The 16,078-nt window shown below is 50.7% G+C and overlaps 1 protein-coding gene across 1 annotated transcript in view; it reads left to right on the top strand.

Annotated features, from left to right (window-relative positions):
* The first annotated feature begins 946 nt into the window (after positions 1-946).
* The window catches only part of Cdh5 (cadherin 5), a 42,827-nt gene continuing 27,695 nt past the window's right edge, over positions 947-16,078 (top strand). The window contains exons 1-2 of the mRNA XM_052728798.1: positions 947-1,064; positions 12,368-12,590. Of these exons, the coding sequence (XP_052584758.1) occupies positions 12,387-12,590 (204 nt within the window). The 5' untranslated portion in view covers positions 947-1,064; positions 12,368-12,386. The remainder of the gene's footprint in view (positions 1,065-12,367; positions 12,591-16,078) is intronic.

Raw genomic sequence — 16,078 nt, 5'->3', positions numbered from 1 at the left:
CTATAGTCCCCCTTTGCCTCACTGAATAACAGGTCAAGTTGGTGACTTCCCACCCAGGAAGAAACCTGGGCAAATTGCCAAAGGGTACATTCTTGGGGCCTGCCTTGTAAGACTACAAGTCAGTTAGTCTGGGCCAGTACCCTGAAAATTTTACTAGCCCACTCTAGAATGAATGAACAGAATCTTGACCTCATCTCCCCAACATCTTGGTTCTGAGGGACTCTGGTCTACCTTCTGCTTCACTGTCTTCTAAGTTCCTCTTTTGCTGACTCAAGCCCATGGTTGTACCCATTTTACAGATGAGTAAACCAAGGCACAGAGCCCTGACTGGCCCACAGTCACACCAGAAGTAAAGCTACATCTCTTTGGCTTCACCCAATATTTGTAAAGTGAGATGGTGCCCACCAACTGACTCAGGCTGGTGTCTTGGAACTGAAATCCACACCACCTTGCCCAGAAGCCAACAGGCACTCCAGTTCTGAAAATGATCATCGGCCTCATTTCTAAGCCACCCCAACCCTGAGGCCACCACTACCCCCTTTTGGTCACATCGTACCATGGAGTCACTGTGGAAAGCCATCTCTGTGGAGAGGCTGAGGCTGGATTTCTGTCTTGGTTACTCCGTCCAGCTGGGAGTTCCTCAGACCCACTAAGCTTCAGCTTTCTGAACTTTTAAGTGGGGGATATGACACCTGCCTTCAGGGTATGGTTGAAGGTGCTGATAAAAGTCCAGGGCCCCACAGCTGGTGCTAGCCTCAGCCCCAGGGGTGAGACCTGGAATTAAGGTATGAGTTGAACACCCGCGGGTCCAAGGCCTCCACAGGGCCAGGCTGACGAGGCTGAGGCCGCCCACCATAGGGCTTGCCGATCTGCAGGCAGCTCACAAAGGAACAATAACAGGAAACCATCCCGAGGGGAAGTGGGCCAGGGCCAGTTGGAAAACCTGCCTCCCTCCCAGGCTGGGTGTGGCTCCCCTCTCCCCTCCTGAGGCAGTCAGCAGAGCTCTACACAAAGCTCAGCCCTGGACAGTCTGAGGAGAGGAGAGTCTTCAGCTCACAGACACGGTAAGTGAGACTCCCAAACCTCCCTCTTCTCCTGTCCCATTGAGCCCGAACTAGGAGGGTCCTGGCTTGTTCATATAGAGGATGGACACGGTAGGACTCCTAGGGGATGACAGCCTCTCCAGGGCCTGAGTCTCCTCTGGGGCCAGAGTAGGGTTAAAGAATGTATATCTCTTAGTGTGCAAGGACGCACATGTATCTCAGAGCCAATGCGGGAGAAAGACTCGGAAGTCTTACTAGTAGACTGTCTCACTCATGAGACTCCAGTGACCTGAAGTTTCTATGGATAATAGGTTCAAAGAGGACAGGATTCCCAGGGTCACCCAGCATGCTAGAGCAGAAGACTGGCCTGGGCCTTGGATTTGAGTGGGATCTGCTTTGTGTGGAGTGGGCAAACAATAGCTCTGTGCTTCCCTGTCTACCAGGAGTAGCTCTGTCTTCTGCCCAAAGAACAGAGCTAAAGGGGAAGGTTTATCAAGGTCTGACTTACCCTCCGTCGTCGCTACCCACAACTCCTCAAGGGACTGGGGTAGGATTTTGGAGGACTGAAAGGGGTACTCATTCCCTCTGTCAGTGTCTCCCACTTTCTTTTCTTTCCTTCTTTTTTTTTTTGCGGGGGTGGGTGGGTGGGGGGTGGGGGTGGTGGGGGTTTTTTCATGACAGGGTTTCTCTGTGTAGCTTTAGAGCCTGTTCTGGAACTCACTCTGTAGACCAGGCTGGCCTTGAACTCACTGAGATCCACCTGCCTCTGCCTCCCGAGTGCTGGGGTTAAAGGTGTGCGCCACCACTGCCCGGCATGTTTCCCACTTTCAGGATGGGCATTCTGAGGCTCAGCTCTGGACACTTGGGGCCCTGTTTGTGAAATCTCTTCCCTCGTCTCCCCCAGACTCTCGGGCCAATTTGTGCTTTGGCGGCTGCAAGCAGGAAAGCAGCCTGCCATTTCTCCCCCAATACCAGATACTCAGGGTCTAGAGCTCAAGAGCTCATGTGGCTGTGCAGCTCAGCAAAGTCTCTGGAAAGCCCTGGAGACAAGGACCTCTGAGCCAAAAGCCCGGCTTAGAGACGGTGACTCTTAGCACCGATCTTAGCCTACTCACTTCCGTGTGGCCTTGGGAAGATTACCTAAGGTCTCCAAACCTTCATTAGGAGAGGCCATTTTTGGGTGCAATTCTATTCACAATCTGTCGTGGGCAGTGAAGACAGTACATGTAAAAAGAATACTCCAAAACAGTGGCTACTGGATTTGCTATCCAGTTCCAAGGAGGTAGATAGAGTCTCTCTGTATTCAGAGAAAGCAACTGAGATTTGGAGACGAGTCAGGATGAAGATTTGAACCTAGAACTCGCCCTCCACAGCACAGGCTCATTCTGGTACCTGTGGTTACCCAGGGTCTCTGGCTTCTAGAACATAAAGTGGGGGAAACATCTTCACAGTCCTTACACGTGATTTACACCCTTGGCTCTTGAAATGGCTCATAGCGAGAGGCAGATAGCCAGGGAATCGTGGATGGATTTACACACTGCCCCAGAGCAGTAGGTGGCTGTGAATACAATAAAAATTTGGAACCCCAAAGCACAGGCACAAGCCCCCTTCTCACCTCCTGTCAGGGGGCCGTACCTAGCATGGGAAAGGAAAAGCTGAAGTGAGAGGCCATATATTCAGCTGCCCAAGCTGCAAGCTCCTTCGGGCATCTGTGGCTTGTTCCCTACCCCTGGAGGAATGAGATAGTCAGGCAAGGCTCCAAGAGCAGGTAATGGGGACACATGGAAAGCTTGGAGGGTCTGGGAGGCTGGTGGGAGGCTAGGTTCTTCAGAGCAGGGCACAGAGGAGGCTGAGTAGCAGGAAGGTTTGTGTCAGCCCAGAACAATTAGCTGTCCTCAGGTGGGCAAGGGGGTCACAAAACTCTCCTGCATCTCTGGCCTGAGCCCAGCCATGTATGGACTGGAAAGTACCGAGCGACCCCAAGGGGCCCAGGGGCAGCTGAGCCTCAGGGGAGCCCTGCTAATTCTAGCTTTCAGAGCTAGGAGCTGGGAGAAGTTCCCATACCTTGAAGGGGTTAAGCTGTCCACCCTGTAGCCTCAGCCCAGCCATTGTGCAGCCAAACAAGGGCCGGACATGGGGCAGGAAGCCAGAAGGGCCACACTTATTTTCTCTCAGAGTTAGATGACTCACAGTAACACAGCCACCTCAGAGACCGCAGACACGAGCCATCATCCCCACAAAAACTCAAGCCCCTGGCCGAGCGGACCATTTCCAGGTGCTTTTATCACCTCTTGGGCACCCCTCAGTTGACATGACTAATTCCCATGTGGCTGATGGGACCTCTGAGGTCCAGAGAGGCTAAGCAGACATTCTGAGGTCACACAGTAGTATAAAGTGGACGGGGATAGGAGTGAGACCAGGTCTTCTGACCCCATAGCCATACTCCATATTGGAGTTTAGAAAAGAGACAATCAGCTGACTTAGACCACAGTAGCCTGCACAAGGACAAGCCAGGATCCTAGAGGCTCTGGGGACTGCCCTTACAGACTGGTTCTACTGCTATTGGAAAAATACAAAAAGCCCATCGTAACTCTGGTCTAAGTTGGCATTGAGAGGAGAATTTACAGAGAGCTTCTTGAAGGAAGAGTAGGAACTTGGAATTCTGGGAAAACAAATTCAGCCTCAGTCTCCCATCTCTCTGTGGCAGAGGATGGTCCTTAAATCCACCCAGGGACACCCCCCCCCCCCCGACACACACACACCTGGCAGATACACAGCCAGGCAGGGACAAATGGGGCTCAGGGGTGGACAGACAATGGTGAATAACATTATCCCTTAAGGAGAACAGGGGACCAGGAGATGAGCCTAAGGCAAGACCAGGAAATGAGGTCAGATGTGAGGCAGCCAGGGGAAGGGACAGCTCTAGACTGGAGAGGACAGGTAGGCGGAAGTCAAGCAAGATACCTGCCCACTTGCGTTGGGCTTCGCCTCTTCTCATCCCCCTGTCCAGGAATTCAGCTTTTGTTGCCTTTACTAGAGATGCAGCAGCTGAAGCCCAGATACAGCAAAACCTAGAGCCAAGACCACAAAACCCAGGAGTGAAAGGACAGGTTCAAACAGACAGACATAAGGACCTTGTTCTGATTCCCCATCATTGCCCCACAGCCCCAGCTCGGAGGAGGTTGAAAGGCTCCCTGGGGTGGGAGTCCTCTGCCTGATGCTTGAGCCTGTCCACAGGAGACAGGGAGACATCACTGTGATTGACTAGTGATGTCTGCCATGGGTGTGGGAAGAGATGAGTAGCAGCAGCCTCTGAGATCTAGTGTGGCTACTATGCCTTAAGAGGCTCACTGCTCAGGGGTATGTGCATCCTCTCTGGGGACCTGTATGAAAGATGATCTCATTGTCCTGAAGAATCAAATCTTGATGGGATCTAGCAATGTGATGGCTGTTAGAGGGCCTATTTGGGAAGAAGCAAGAGCTTTTCTCAGTTAAACCACAGATGGTGTTTGCTCTGGCCACCCCTGGTGCTGTCTGCAAATATGCATGCTGGTTTTTAAATCGTGTGAGTGAAAGGAGAATGGAAAGCAGTTTCAGAATGGGAGACTGAGTCACGGGAAGGGGTGCAGATTCCACACCCTCAGGTTCCAGACCTGGACGCTAGGATGAAATATAGAGTTGACCCAGAATGTTTCAGGGCAGAGAACGCTCAGGCTAGGAAGCAGAGGCTGCGCTGGGAGCTGGTGGCAATCGGAAGACTGCATGGAGGAGGTGACCTGGGGCTGCATTCACACAGGGAACAAAGCTAGGGAGGGGCACCCCAGCATGCTGGGTATAGGACAAGCATTGTGCATTCTAGAAGCCTTTAGGATGCCTTGGGTTGGGAGGGGTAGGAGGGTGGAAGATAGAAGAGCTGGAGGGGCTGGCAGGGGACATGCTCTGCTAGCTGGTTGGGGAGCTGCAAGAAGAGCTTAGACAGGGGAGACACAGAAGGGAGCCAAGCCAGGAAATAACCCCAGGGCAGCAGCAGGTCTGGGACCCCTAAGAACAGGTCTCAGGGCCCAACTGAGCTACAAAGGAGGACAGAGCCCCACGGGGCCAGCTCATAGCTGATGGGCTTCACTCTCCCATCCTCCCGATGCCCACTGACAAAACCCAGTTGCAAACATGGGCCCTCAGGAAGGCAGTATAGGAATCACTGGAGAAGGCGGTGTGTTTGTGTGTGTGTGTGTGTGTGTGTGTGTGTGTGTGTGTGTGTGTGCTTGTACCTTTAGACCCCACTCCTGTCCTAGCTGAGGCTCAAAGTGTGGGGTAGGCAGCAAGAGCTGCCCAGGGCCACACACAGCGCTCAGGCTCCAAAGCCACTGAACACGCAGGCACACCCCTACATGTTCTGAGCCATCTCCGCCCACCGCCCTGCCCCTCATCCCTGACCCAGGCCTCCAGGCTGGAGTCCACAGTCTGCAGGGGGGCTGGGGTGGGGCTGAGCATTCCGTCCTCAGAGGCCCTCCCTGGGCCTCCGCTTAGCTGCCAGATCCAGCCCTTGTCCTCATTGAAGGCCATAGGCCAGGTAGGGGAGAGGCCTTGTTCAGGAGTCACCTTTGTGGAGGTGCTGTGGGAACACGCCTATATCCAGGGCCATTGGGGACTTAAACAGGCTCCTTGAAGGATATGAGGATCCAGGGGGAGAGAAAGAGAGAGAGAGAGAGAGAGAGAGAGAGAGAGAGAGAGAGAGACAGAGAGACAGAGAGACAGAGAGACAGAGAGACAGAGAGAGAGGAGAGGACAGTTAGTTAGTTAGTTAGTTAGTTAGTTAGCTAGTTAGTTAGTTAGTTAGTTTTCCTAACCCCCAGAGCCCTCCAGGATAGTGAACAGCCTCCACAAAGCCAGAACCTGGCAGCTAGAATCTACTCAGGCTTAAGCGAGGCCCCATCAGATGCCTGTGGCAGGGGAGGACAAACCCAAGACCCTGCCTGGCCTTGTGCCCCGCTGAGGGGCTCTAGCTGGAGCCAAATTTCCTACATCTGTTCAGCTACAAAGCCAGAACCTAGTCCCAGGGAGCCCCAGAGACACTCCAGCTCCTCCACAGCCCCTCTTCAGCAGTGTCAAAAGCCTTCCTTCTGCCTGCAATCTGTAGATTCAAGGTTGAGCCCAGCTCACATCCCCTTTGAGGCCAAGTCCTAGGGACAGATGGGAACAAGGGGAAAGGGGGACCTTGCCTGATCTCCCACAGTGGATGAATGAGAAAAAAGGGCTTCCTTGTGGGACTCAGGCTGCATGCCAGTCTGTCCCTCCACACACACCCTCTTACAGCTTCTTAAATCCTTTCCTCCCAGCACACTTTTCATTTTTGTGTATGGTGTGGTTTGTGCCCACCTTCCCATGGGTCCACAGACACAGAGGCCTAGATAAGGTATGTGCTAGCATGCGAGTGACTGTGTAATCTTGTGCTCTCTGAGCTTCCTGAGGAAGTGATGTTGTATGACCTAGATAGGAAGGAACAGCAAGCCGGTGGGAATAGGAGGTCCTGGAGTTAAGGTCTCATAGCTAGGACTATGTTTGGAGTCTCAAAGGGAACCCAGAGAACAGCAACAGAGCCATGGGGCCCTGTCCCATCCTACTCAGATGCCCAGTCAGCCTGGCCTTCAGAGCCACCTCTCAGTCCCCAGACTCTGGCCTGGGTGTCTTGTCTCTGGCACCTTGAACCGTGGCCACTCTAGATACAGACTCCAAGAGCCCCCAAGATCCTTACCTATCAGGGCAGAGTTGAGTTCAGCCACACTCAGGCTCTCAGAGACTCGTGTCCCCTGTCCTGGGCTATGCTCCACATTGGCACATTCTTTGTCTTCGAATCTGGAATCTTCTTGGCATTCTTAGACTGACGGAAGGCAGGGCAGGCACTGTCATATTTTTGGAATTTATCATGAACATGACCCCAGAGTTGGGGCATCATGGCAAGGAATGGCAAAGGATGGCAAGGAATATGGGCAACCCCTGAAGGTCCCACACCCACAGCTGAGCCACTAGGCACTTCCTGTTCCCTGGCCACTGTGTTCACACAAGTTTCCAGCTGTCCAACTGGGATGCTCAGCATAGAAATCCCCAGTCCTCAACCCTTCCAAATGTCATTGGTGCTGTGATCCCACCCAGAGACAGTCTAAGCATTTTCTGAAGCTGGTAAGAAGCCAGGGGGATAAAGAGAGTGTCACCTGGACAGTGTCCAGTACTTAGGAGATTTTATTTCCATTGAGACTACAGCCATCCTAGCTCCTGGACAGAAGGAGGGGACAAGGGTTGTCCTGCAAAACCCTTCCCCTCTACTAAATTGCTAACACTAAAGGCAATAGACTCAAATAAGTATGGCTACTGGGTTAGAAAGTCCCCCTCTGAGGCCATATGCAGAAGATCAAAATTTAAAAGAAGGCAGATTGTGCCATGGGCAATCTCTAGACTTTGATTTCCTCATCTGTGAAATGGGAATGAGAATTTCTGTATCCTGGATGTGCTGGGGAAGAATGTGAAATTTAAATGAAGAGGTAGCTCTGAAAGCCAAGTACTGAAAACTGTTATTATGATAAGTGTTGCTGGAGCTAGAGGTGATGCTACAAGGGCTATTTTAGCCTGAGCTTCCATGGAGCCTTCCCTTCCTCATTTGAAAAAAGGGACAATTGGTAGTTGCCTTGAAGAGTTGTGGCAAGGTTTAAATCAGATAACATGCTCAAGGAAGCCAGCCCACGCCACACCCCAGACCCCAGCTTTGGAGAGGAGACAGCCTTACACGATCCCACCTCCCAAGGGCCCAGACTCCATGGCTCTGCCTCCTCACCCACAGCTGACTGACAAGAGAGCTGAGTGAGCGGATCTCCCTGTCCCCTGATGTAAGGGGTTCTGTGAGAGCAAAGGCCATTCCTACTAGAGGTGAGGCACTTACAGGTGACCTTGTGGACCAGAGGCTTTCTTTCAAGGGCTCACAGCAAGATCTCTGTCGGACACAGTCAGCTGAGAACTCTGCATGGCCAGCCAAAGCCCACCAACAGGCTAGTGTCCCCTATGAGCCAATGAACTCTGCTTCATTGAAGTCCAGTATAAAAATGCCCTCCTATAACTGATGGCTGTTGTCAGCCCTCAGAACCCTTCACTCATCCCAACAGGTCCCAGTAAAGAAACCATGTTTGCTCATTGTGTTGTGCAAAGTCCCCACAGGGAACTTAATATCCAACTCAATGTCCAGTGTAGGCTCTATGAAGGGACTGCCAGCCAGGGTTATGGGACAGGGGGAGGCCACAGGGACCTTGAGGAAGCACCCAGAGACCAGCAATGGAGGGAAGCTATTGTCTCCAGGGCTGAAGGGGCAAAAGGGCAGACACTCTTGGAGCCCAGAGCCCAGAGCCTAAATCCCACAGATGCTGCCCACCAGGAGCTGGTGTGATGGAGGGTGCAACCACAAAGGGAAAGACAGACCACAGGGATGGAGAAGAAGTGGCCTATTTCTCTCCTCCCATAACCATAGTACTCACTGGACACCTCGTGGCCGAACACAGCCGGAGGCCAAGGCCAAGGCTAGGAGTCCCAGGGGAAACTCTGGGGTTCAGAGCAGAGGTTGGTGAGGGCGAGGAGGAGATCTGGGAGACAAAATGATCTACACAAACTCTCAGAAAATGATTGGGTGGAGTATTGTTGTTATTGCTCTTTTGAGACCACATCTTGCTGTGTAGCTCAGACTGGCAGTCATCCTCCTAAGTCCTGGGATTCTAGGCAGGTGCCACTTAAGGACTGTCTGTTCAGGAACAAGTACGATAAGCGGGCCGTAATCCTCCGATGATGGTGACAAGCTACCACAAATCTGAGGGCTCAAAGCCGCATGTGTTTATTTATGTATCGCTTTACAGTTCTGAAAAGCCAGGAGTCTGAAATGGATCGCAGAGGGCTGAAGTCAGACTTGTGACCCCTCTCCAGGCCTCGCAAGGAACTCATGCCCAGACCTCTTCCAGCTCCAGGGGCCGTTTGTGTCACTTAGCTAACAGTCTCTCAGCACCTCAGATAAGTCTCACTACATCTTTTTGTGGTGCCGGACTCCAGACCTTCACATATTCGAGACAAGTGTCCTACTGTGTAACTGCATCCTGAGCCCTTTCTTTACATTTTATTTTATTTGACTTTATTTTTGAGGCAAGGTTTGATGTGTCCTGGGCCTCCAGCTTCCTATGTGGCTGAGGGTGACCTTTGAACTTCTGAACCTTCCAAATGCTGCTCATTTACATGGTGCTGGAGATAAAGCCCAGGCTCTGTGCATAATGGGCAAGTAGTCTACCAACTAAGCTACATCCTTATTTACGACAAGGGTCTCCCTAGGTTGCCCAGGCTGGCCTTGAACTCACTCTGTAGCCAAAGAAGACCTTTATCTTGAGACCCTCCTGCCACAGCCACCTAAGTAGCTGGGATAACAGGCCTGTCCCACCAGGCCTAACTACATCTTACTTTTGAATCTGACCCTCCTACCTCTATCTTCAAAAAACCCTGGGATTATCCTGGGTAGTCCAGGATCAACTCCCCACCTCAAGCCTCAAGCAAGATCCTCCATTTAAGCATATTTGCCCAGAGTCCCTTTAGCTGTGTAAGGTGACCTTTCAGGTTCCAGTGTATAGGACATGGATATTTGGAGGATCTCATTCACCTACCACACTGACGTAGCCCCTCTCCAGTGCCTTGGCCCTTGCTGCTCATTTCTGCCTGACCCAGGGGCCATCATTGCTTCCTCAGACATGGTAACTGCTCTTCTAAATTGGTGCTTCACTCCTGCTGATGCTGCATCCCAAAATCCTCTTCTTCCCTTGGCCTCCTTAAAACTGACACTCGCCGGGCGGTGGTGGCGCACGCCTTTAATCCCAGCACTCGGGAGGCAGAGCCAGGCGGATCTCTGTGAGTTCGAGGCCAGCCTGGTCTCCAAAGCGAGTTCCAGGAAAGGCGCAAAGCTACACAGAGAAACCCTGTCTCGAAAAACCAAAAAAAAAAAAAAAAAAAAAAAAAAAAACTGACACTCAGGCATGGTCTTAAATAATTTTCTGCAAGGGCTGGAAGTGTGGCTCAGTGATAGTGCACTTGCTTAGCATACACGAGGCCCCTGGTTACCCCAGTGCCACAAAATACAATAAAAACCATCGCTGAAAGGCTACCCATGGCCTCCCAGTCTCTCATGGCCACTTCCTCCTCACAGCTGCGTCTCCCAATGGGATTCCCACTGTCTTATCTTCCTGTTGGTCCCAGTGTGGGGAACAGCTCCAGGGCAGGTCTTCCCATCTCGAGGCTGTGCTCCATGGACTAGCCATCACCCTCAGCAGCGCAGAGTTTAGGCTCTTGTCCTCTGCTTACCCCAGGCCTGAGAACTCTTCCCTTCCTTCTCTGTTTCACTTCCTACTATATTACTTTTCCATTTCCTAGTCACTTCTTACTTGAGGGGAACAGAAAACCCCGTGCCTGGCAGTTCTTCTTCGGGCAAAGAAGGAAATGACTCACATAGTATGCCTGTAAGGCAGAGGCAGAGGGTCACACTACACCCCCCTGAGTCAGGACCAGATTCCTGGCCGGTCTTCTGCCTCCACTACCCTCCCCCACCCTTTGTTCACTGCCTCCCTCCTGCCTGGCATCTTATTCCAAGGGCCCCCAGAAATGTTCTAGGCAGACCCCTTTGTTGATGGTTGAATAAGACGACAAGGTCTGGGGAGAGAGAGCTTCCCCTAGGCACATAGGACCTGTATCCAGGGTTCCATTCTAGGATACTGGAGTCCACTTCCTTCTAGGACAGACTTGGAGGAGCTGAGGGGAAGGAACCATGGGTGTTAAGGTCAGCACAGACAGCCCAGCCCTTGCTGAGGCCAGCCTGGCGCCAATGGTCCAGAGATGATGTTACTAGAGTTTGCAAACCTCCTGTGATACACAGGGCCCACGCCTTCCCTCAATAGTAGGGGAGGAGGTCGTGCCTTCCAGCTCCCCGAAGGCACTCAGCTCTCTCCGGGCACACATTTTCTTCCTCCATATCATCCTAGGAACTGCAGGTCAGTGACACAGGGACCTGGGATGGGTGGCAGGGGAGGTCAGGGCTGAGAAGCCAGGGGGGTGGCCACAGGCATGGCCTCCACCACCACAAGACAAGGGAGATTTTCCATTCTTGAAACTTAGAATAGAGGCGAGATTTGATCTCTAGGTGACCCACATTCCAAGCCTGCAGGTGGCCTTCCAGAGTGCACAGCCTGTATAGTTGCACAGGGCCCTCACTTCAAGGGGTCTCTGTGACTTAAAATTCTTCCATCTTTATCTCAAAATTCCTTATTTAAAAAAAAATAAAGACCTACGGCTCTATTTTACATTGGACCCACAAATTATGAAACCAGCCTGTGTACACACAGTCTCTCAACTCCCACCCCAACCCACCCCCTAAAGTGGCCATCACCTATGAGTTCTAGACTGAGGGGCTAGCCTCTGGCCATCACCTGTGAGTTCTAGACTGAAGGGCTAACCTCTGGCCATCACCTGTGAGTTCTAGACTGAGGGGCTAACCCCCCGATTAAGATGTTTAGGATTCCTAGGAGATTCCTGAAGGCAATATCAATGCTAGAGGGGCTTTCAGGCTGGAGTGTGCTGGAGAGATGCTTGGAGGAGCCTTTAAATCTACCCCAGAGCAGCTGGTGGAACACGGAAGGCATCAGGAAAGAGCTGGAATTTTGGGCCACACAGATTTAGTCCAAGTCTTGGCTCTGTTCCTTACAGTCTGGGTGATTTGGGGAGGTTACTAATTGTCTATGTGTCTTAGTTCATTTGTAAAATGAGAGTTACAATTACACCAACCTTGGGAGTTGGGAGGAAGAGATAGTGTGTCCAAAGCTCTTGGAACAGAGCCAGGCAATAGTGAGCTCTCAATGAAGGTGACTGATTGTGGTCAGTGTCCAGGCTTCATTCTCAGCTGCACCATTTAATCAAAGGTGAAGATGACCTCTCTATGCCTCAGTTCCCTCATCTGTAAAATGGCAATAATCTGAGTGCCCCCGGGGTGCTTTGCGAGCATGAGCATCGGTATGCCAGGTGTCCTTCCCAGTCCCCTGGGGATCTCATACTCCTGTGCCTGCGTTCATGCCAGTCTATGTAGGTGTAAGGAGAAAGAATCTCTGGGCTCGCCTTCCCCGTGTAGACCAGAGTCTGGTTCTGCTGGTGTCAACTGAGTGGCAGATAAAGGAGAAGAGCAGTAAAGAAACTTTGGTTCCTAGAGTGAACCTCTCATACCCTAGGACAGTGGCCACTCTACCCTGACGTTGTCTATCCTCTTTCCTCAGATCACTTCCTCCTGGAAGGATGCGGAGGCTAACGGAGCTGGCCGCTGCTTTGGGCACCCTCTTGGGCCTGCTGGCAGTGGCAGCAATGGCAGACTTTAACCTTCCCCAGCTAGACACCCCCAGCAAGCTGCCCGCCCACCAGCGCCAGAAGAGAGCCTGGATTTGGAATCAAATGCATATAGATGAAGAGAAAAACAGCTCACTGCCCCACTATGTGGGAAAGGTAAGCCTTGGGCTCTGGAGTGATGGACGTTATCAACAACCGGACCATAGTCACAGCCACTGTAGCACAGACAGTGATGAATACAGGGGTGTTTGTCACTGGAGGGTGACAGCAGCAAAGGTGGAGGTGGTGGAGGTGGTGAACATGGTGGTAATAATGGTGACCATGACAACCGTGCTGTAGTTGTGATAGGGAAGAGGAAAGTGATAATATTGATGGTAATAGTGATGGGGATGGTGAGTAGGAATAGTGAGGGGGAAATGAAGTAGGTGGTGATGGTGATAATGGTGTCGGTGGTGATGGTAGTGGTAGTAGTCTTGGTGATAGTAATTGTGAGAGTGAAAATAAAGGGGAGGGGGTTAGTGGTCACGGTGGCTGGGGTGGGGATGGTAGTGAGGATGGTGGTGGTAATGATGATAATGGCAGTGATGGTAAGACGGAAGTTGTATTAGTTCCTTTTCTGTTGCTGTGACAAAAATATCATGACCAAAAACAACTCAAGAAAGGAAGAGTTTATTCTGGCCTACTTGTCCAGAGGGATAGAGTCCCTCGCGGGAGGGAAGGCACGGTATGGCAGTAGGCACAAGACGCGATGGGTGAATAGGAAGGTGAGGAAGCTGATGGGTGGTGGTGGTGGTGGTGGTGGTGGTGGTGGTGGTGGTGGTGGTAGAGGTAATAGCAGTGATATCAAAGAAAGTGAGGGAGTTAGTGGTTGTGTCGGTGATAGTGATAGCAAGGGTGATGATGTGGTGGTGATAAGGTGCTTGTCACAGTAATATAACGGCGGTGGTAATGTCAGTGATAATAAAGATAATGATGGTGAGATAGTAATACTAACTGTCATGATCATAGTGAAGGGGAAGGGAGGGAGTTAGTGGTAATGGTGGCAGCCGTGATGGTGGCGAGTAAAGGTGGTGGTGGTAGTGGTAACGATGACCGTCACAGTTAGAGTAGAAGGGAAGGGAAGGGACGTTACGGTCGTGATGATCGTTGTGATGGTAGTGATGGTCATGAAGGGGAAGGGGAGGAGGTTATGGAGGTAGTCACAGTGGTAATGATGGTGGTAACAATGATCATGGTGGTGATAGGAAAGAAGAAGGTAAAGGAAGAGACAGTATGGTGACAGTAATCTGAATGAGGAGGTAACAGAGTTTTTGAGTTGGATCTTAAGATGCCTCCCAAAGGTCAAGTGCTAAATTTGTTGTCAACCTGTGGTGCTACAGGGAGTAGGGCCTAGTGGGAGGTTATCAGCAGTGTGCACCCAAGGTGATATTGGGACTCCAGTCCCCCCCACACACATGCTCTGCTTCCCAGACACCGTGAGGTGAATAGACTGGCTCTGCCATGGGTTTCCACCACATTCTTCTCCCTTTCCACAGGCTCAATGATACACAGTCTTTTGAGATTAAAGGCATGGTCTTAGTTGTGAGCCTTTAAATTAGTGCATTAAAAACAAACTAAATCCTTTACAACAGGACGATAGGAAAGATCCCCTTAGGGTACCTCAGGAATCAGCAAGACACCACCCATCTCAGGTCCAAAGAGAAGAGAAGCTCCAGAGTCCCTACACTTACAGGACTGACTATGGAATCATTTCCCCTGTGTTTAACCCCTCAGACACCCAGAGGCCACTGTGCTCATGATCTGAGATGGCCTGGCTATTTCTGCAGCCAGTGCTGTACCTGGGCATCATCATGAGGTTGGTGTGTGGTTATGCAGATGTAACAGTTACGGGGTCACAAAGTCTTCTACCAGAATTTCAAAGGGAAACCTAGAAGGTCAGATAGCATGGCAATTATGGAGTCAGTGAAGGCATCCCCTGAGAAGATGGTCTCCGAATCTGGGAAAATGAAGGTGAATCTCTAATAGAGATTCCAAAAAGTTAGATATGCCAGAAACGCAGAAGTAGAGCCAGATCAAGGGGGATACCATGGAGGCTGCAAACAGACAGGCCACAGGGGACAGGCTGCCTAAGGCCTTTGCATGTTACATCATTATGCCTTGGAGTCAAAGATGTCAGAAATGGAACTCTAAGATTCAATGTTTTCCTTGCTAGATTTCTATCATACTTGAGTCCAATTCTTCCTTTTTGTCTTGGTTTCTTTTATGTTTTCTGTGATGGAGTATTCTGACAAAAGCAACTTGAGGGAGAAAGGGTTTATTTTGGCTCAGGCTTCAAGGGTACAGTCCATCATCGAGGGGAAGTCAAGGCAGCAGGAGGTGAATGCAGCTGGTTCTACTACATCCCCAGTCAAGAACAAAGCAGTGGATGCTTACTCAGCTCGCTTTCTCTTCTATATACAATCCTGGACCTCTGCCCAGGGGCTGGTCCCACTCACAATGGGTGAGTAGTCCTCTCTCAATTAAAAACAAGAAAGTCCCTCAAAAGCATGCCCAAAGGCTATCCTGACATAGAAATCCCTCACAAGTGAGCCCAGAAACTTGTCTCATGAGTGATTGTAGATCCAGTCAAGTTGGCAATTAACACTCAGCATCACACTTTCTCCCTTATGGGACAGGAATGCTTGTCCTGTCCCATTGTATCTTGGAGTATGTAGCTTGGCTTTTATTTTTAAAGGCTCAGAAGCTTCCTTGAGTCTCAGAAGACATTTCTTGTGAGCAAAGAAGGAATTGTAGCTACTGTAGGGACTCTTGCAGATGGGTTAAATCCACAATGTTGGGAGACAAACATGAGCCCTAGGTAGTAAGAGCCAGAATGTTATCATATGGGGCTGGCAAGATGGGTCAACAGACCAGGGTAGTTCTGTACAAGTCTGACTACTTGAGTTCAAATGTGGCAGGAGAGAACACACACACACCTGCCCTCACATATATGCACACAAAATTTATTTGTTTGTTTGTTTTGTTTGCTTGTTTATGGGCCAGAAAGATGACTCAGTGGGCAAAGGCACTGGCCATCAAACCTGACAACCTGAGCTCAATCCTCAGGACTCACATGATAGAATGAGAGAAATGACTCCCACAAATTGCCTCTGAGGTTGATGCGTGTGCACACATGAGCACGCGCACACACACACAAACACAAAACCCCACATTAATTAAATTAATTAATTAAAAAGGAATGTTATAGTTTGAGTCTTCAATGTCCCCTAAAGACCATGTGCTAACGGTTGTGGCCCCCGAGGGGATGGTGAAATATTTCAGAGCAAGACCTAGGAGAAGAAAGTTAGGTCATTAGGGATGTTCCCTTGAAGGAGATATGGGGACCCTGGTCCCTCTTCTCTCCCTTTGCTTCCTAAGTGCCATTAGTGAACCCATCTCCTCTGCTACATACTTCTACCAGGAAATACTGCCTTACCCCAGGCCGAGCCACAGAGTCTCATGATCATGGGTGGTGGTATTAGTGACCATGGCAGTGACAGTGACACTTGTATTACTTTCCCATTTCTTTCTCTGCTTTTTTCTCTTTCTTTATTCTTCTCTCATACAATATATCCTCACTCCCCCTTCTCTCCCCATCCTCTCTC

The sequence above is a fragment of the Peromyscus californicus genome, unplaced genomic scaffold (genome assembly GCF_007827085.1).
Source record: "Peromyscus californicus insignis strain IS unplaced genomic scaffold, ASM782708v3 Scaffold_8__1_contigs__length_139910024, whole genome shotgun sequence".
In the NCBI taxonomy this organism is placed as follows: Eukaryota; Metazoa; Chordata; class Mammalia; order Rodentia; family Cricetidae; genus Peromyscus; species Peromyscus californicus.
Note: the sequence above shows the minus strand (reverse complement) of the source record. Positions and strands in the feature narration are given on the sequence as shown.